Source organism: Gavialis gangeticus, unplaced genomic scaffold (assembly GCF_001723915.1).
Source record: "Gavialis gangeticus isolate Ggan-Ray unplaced genomic scaffold, GavGan_comp1, whole genome shotgun sequence".
NCBI classification, from domain to species: domain Eukaryota; kingdom Metazoa; phylum Chordata; order Crocodylia; family Gavialidae; genus Gavialis; species Gavialis gangeticus.
The window spans coordinates 47,951,684-47,954,158 of record NW_017729029.1 but is presented as its reverse complement, the minus strand read 5'-3'; the positions used below and the strand labels follow the sequence as shown (position 1 = coordinate 47,954,158).

Here is a 2,475-nt window from a genome sequence, read left to right as displayed (position 1 = left end):
TCTCTTGTGGAGGCTGAATAGGTTCAGGTCCTGTAGCCTCTCCTCATAGGGCCTGCCCTGCTGCCCCCTGATCATGCGAGTGGCCCTCCTCTGGACCCTCTCGATGCTGTCCACATCCCTCTTGAAGTGCGGCGCCCAGAACTGGACGGAGTACTCCAGCTGCAGCCTGACCAGTGCCACATAGAAGGGGAGGATCACCTCTTTTGACCTACTTGAAATGCATCTGTGGATGCATGACAAGGTACTTCCTAACTGCCTCCCCACACTGCCAACCCATGTTCATCATGAAATTCATCTTTATGTTTTGTTTTTTTTAAACTGACTAAAGTCGAGCTAACGATTTTGTTTAAAATCTGTCACAAAGGATCAGTTACAAAAAGGCAGTAAAGGTTTCCTTAGGTAAATCTGATATCTTTTATTAGACCAACTGAAATAGTTGGAAAAACTCTTTTTTGCCAGATGTGTCCTGAAGGTGTTTGTACCTGCAAGCTTGCAATAAAAAGAATTTTTCCAACTATTTTAGTTGGTCTAATAAAAATTAAAATCGGATTAACCCAAAGAATCTGACCTGCCTATGTCCTTAGACCAGTGCTTTCCAACCAGTGTGCCATCAGAAATGAACAGGTGTGCTGAGGAATTTTGCCGTGGCAATGAGCTGCAGTAGACATGAGGATGAGGAATATCTTAACACGCGTGCCACAGAAAAATTTTTATTAACGTAAGTGTGCCTTGGGCTGGAAAAGGTTGGGAAACACTGCCTTAGACCAACATGGCTACAGCTTATACCGCTCAGTCAAGAAAAAAAAACAAAAACAAACAAACACACACATTTTTGTTGGTTCAACAGTTCTAGCTTTCTAACCAGCATGAAATAGATTTTTCCCCCCCTTTGGTTTACATCATATACATTGGTATACTTGGGAGTACTGGCCAGTGTAAAAAGAATTATTCCTGACTTACAGCAATGTAACAGAATTTAGTTGATGACTTCAATTCTTCTCCCCATCTCTCAGTGTTTGGAATCCAATCAGGTGATCTTCCAAGGCAAATGCATAAGGATGGTTTGGGGTTTTTTTGTTTTTTTTAAAACAACAACAAAAACACAAATTCCTCTATATGTAGCATTAAATAAAAAAGTTTTGCAAAACTGTAAAAGGAAATATATATATGGCCTGATTTTGCACCACCTTTTAATTTGTTTAATCATGCAAAGCTGCTCAAAGTGATGGAAAGTGATGCCAGATCAGAATAGTAGCCTTTTGCACAGGTGAAAGCAGTTATAGAAGATTCAAGACAATTTAAAAGTTAAATCTTTTGCATTTACCAACTGAGTTGTACAAATTTGGAATAACCTGTTTGGTAAGTGTTGAAAACATCATTTACCGAGACCAAGATGCAGAAAGCTCTACATACCTTAAAGATATTGTTGTCTAAACACCAGGGAAACAGAAACCACAACGCAAAACTTTGCTTTCTTGACAAACTGTATCTAGCAGAGCAATTCACACTTCAAACCTTTTTCTTCAAGATCTGTACCAGAAGGTGACCTATTAAATAACAATATTTTGAAGTACACATGTCCCAGCTGTTCCCATGAATACACTGCAACATGTTCCATAAATTAAACTAAAAGGAATGGGTTTGTAAGACTTGTGTAACGTTACACAGCATGACCATACACACAGACATTATTCTGAACAACTCTTGGTACATGAATCCAGTACTCGGTTTCCCTCCTACGTTTATACTTTGGAGCAGCTAAGTGGACTAATGATTTTGTTATCACAGCTACCTTACCCAGAAGGTTTCAGGCAAAATAAATAAATAAATAAATAAATAAATAAATAAATAAAGGGGTCACATTTAGGAGTACATAAAAGCTGGCATGTTCGCTTGCTAGTTTCAGCCCAACTTCTTCCACTGGTTTATGAGCAGGTGGGGAAATTGAGCAGACTTCTGTCATTCATCAATGAAGGGTTGGATCCAGTAATTTGGGAACAAAAACCGTATTTCATGGCCACAAATTTTCATCAACCACGCAAAGGGCCCGATCCCTTACCCTCGCAGGTGGCTGGGGCAGTATGTGTTTGGGTGGCTGTCTCCAATGGGGCTACTCATGTGAACAAGAACGGAGAGGATCAGCTTGTAACTTGGGGGGAGGCAAGGCAGAAGCTGAATGCAGGGGCCCTGAGCAACCCCCCTAGGGGCTCCCACGGACAAGAGGCCTGGGCGGGCACGGAAGACCCTGAGGAAGCGGCGGCGGGACGGAGAAGAGGCGCAGAGGAGCTGCCAGGAGGTGCGAGGGGCTCTGGCAGGAGCCGGCGCCTCACGAGCGCAAACCCGTCCCCCTGCCCTGCCCTGCCCTGCCCTGCCCTGGGGGCACTTACCGCGGCCACCAGCTCCGCGGCGAGCCCGAGAGCGAGCAGGAGCGCGGCCCTGCAGGGGGGAAGCAGAGAGAAGCGGGGTTAGATCGGC

At 44.1% G+C, this 2,475-nt stretch overlaps 1 protein-coding gene across 3 annotated transcripts in view; it reads right to left on the bottom strand.

The window, feature by feature from the left end:
• The window catches only part of COL4A6 (collagen type IV alpha 6 chain), a 244,931-nt gene that overhangs the window by 235,795 nt on the left and 6,661 nt on the right, over window positions 1-2,475 (bottom strand). For all 3 annotated transcript variants that reach the window (XM_019521549.1, XM_019521550.1, XM_019521552.1), the window contains exon 2: window positions 2,388-2,436. In XM_019521549.1, coding sequence (XP_019377094.1) covers window positions 2,388-2,436 — 49 coding nt within the window. The remainder of the gene's footprint in view (window positions 1-2,387; window positions 2,437-2,475) is intronic.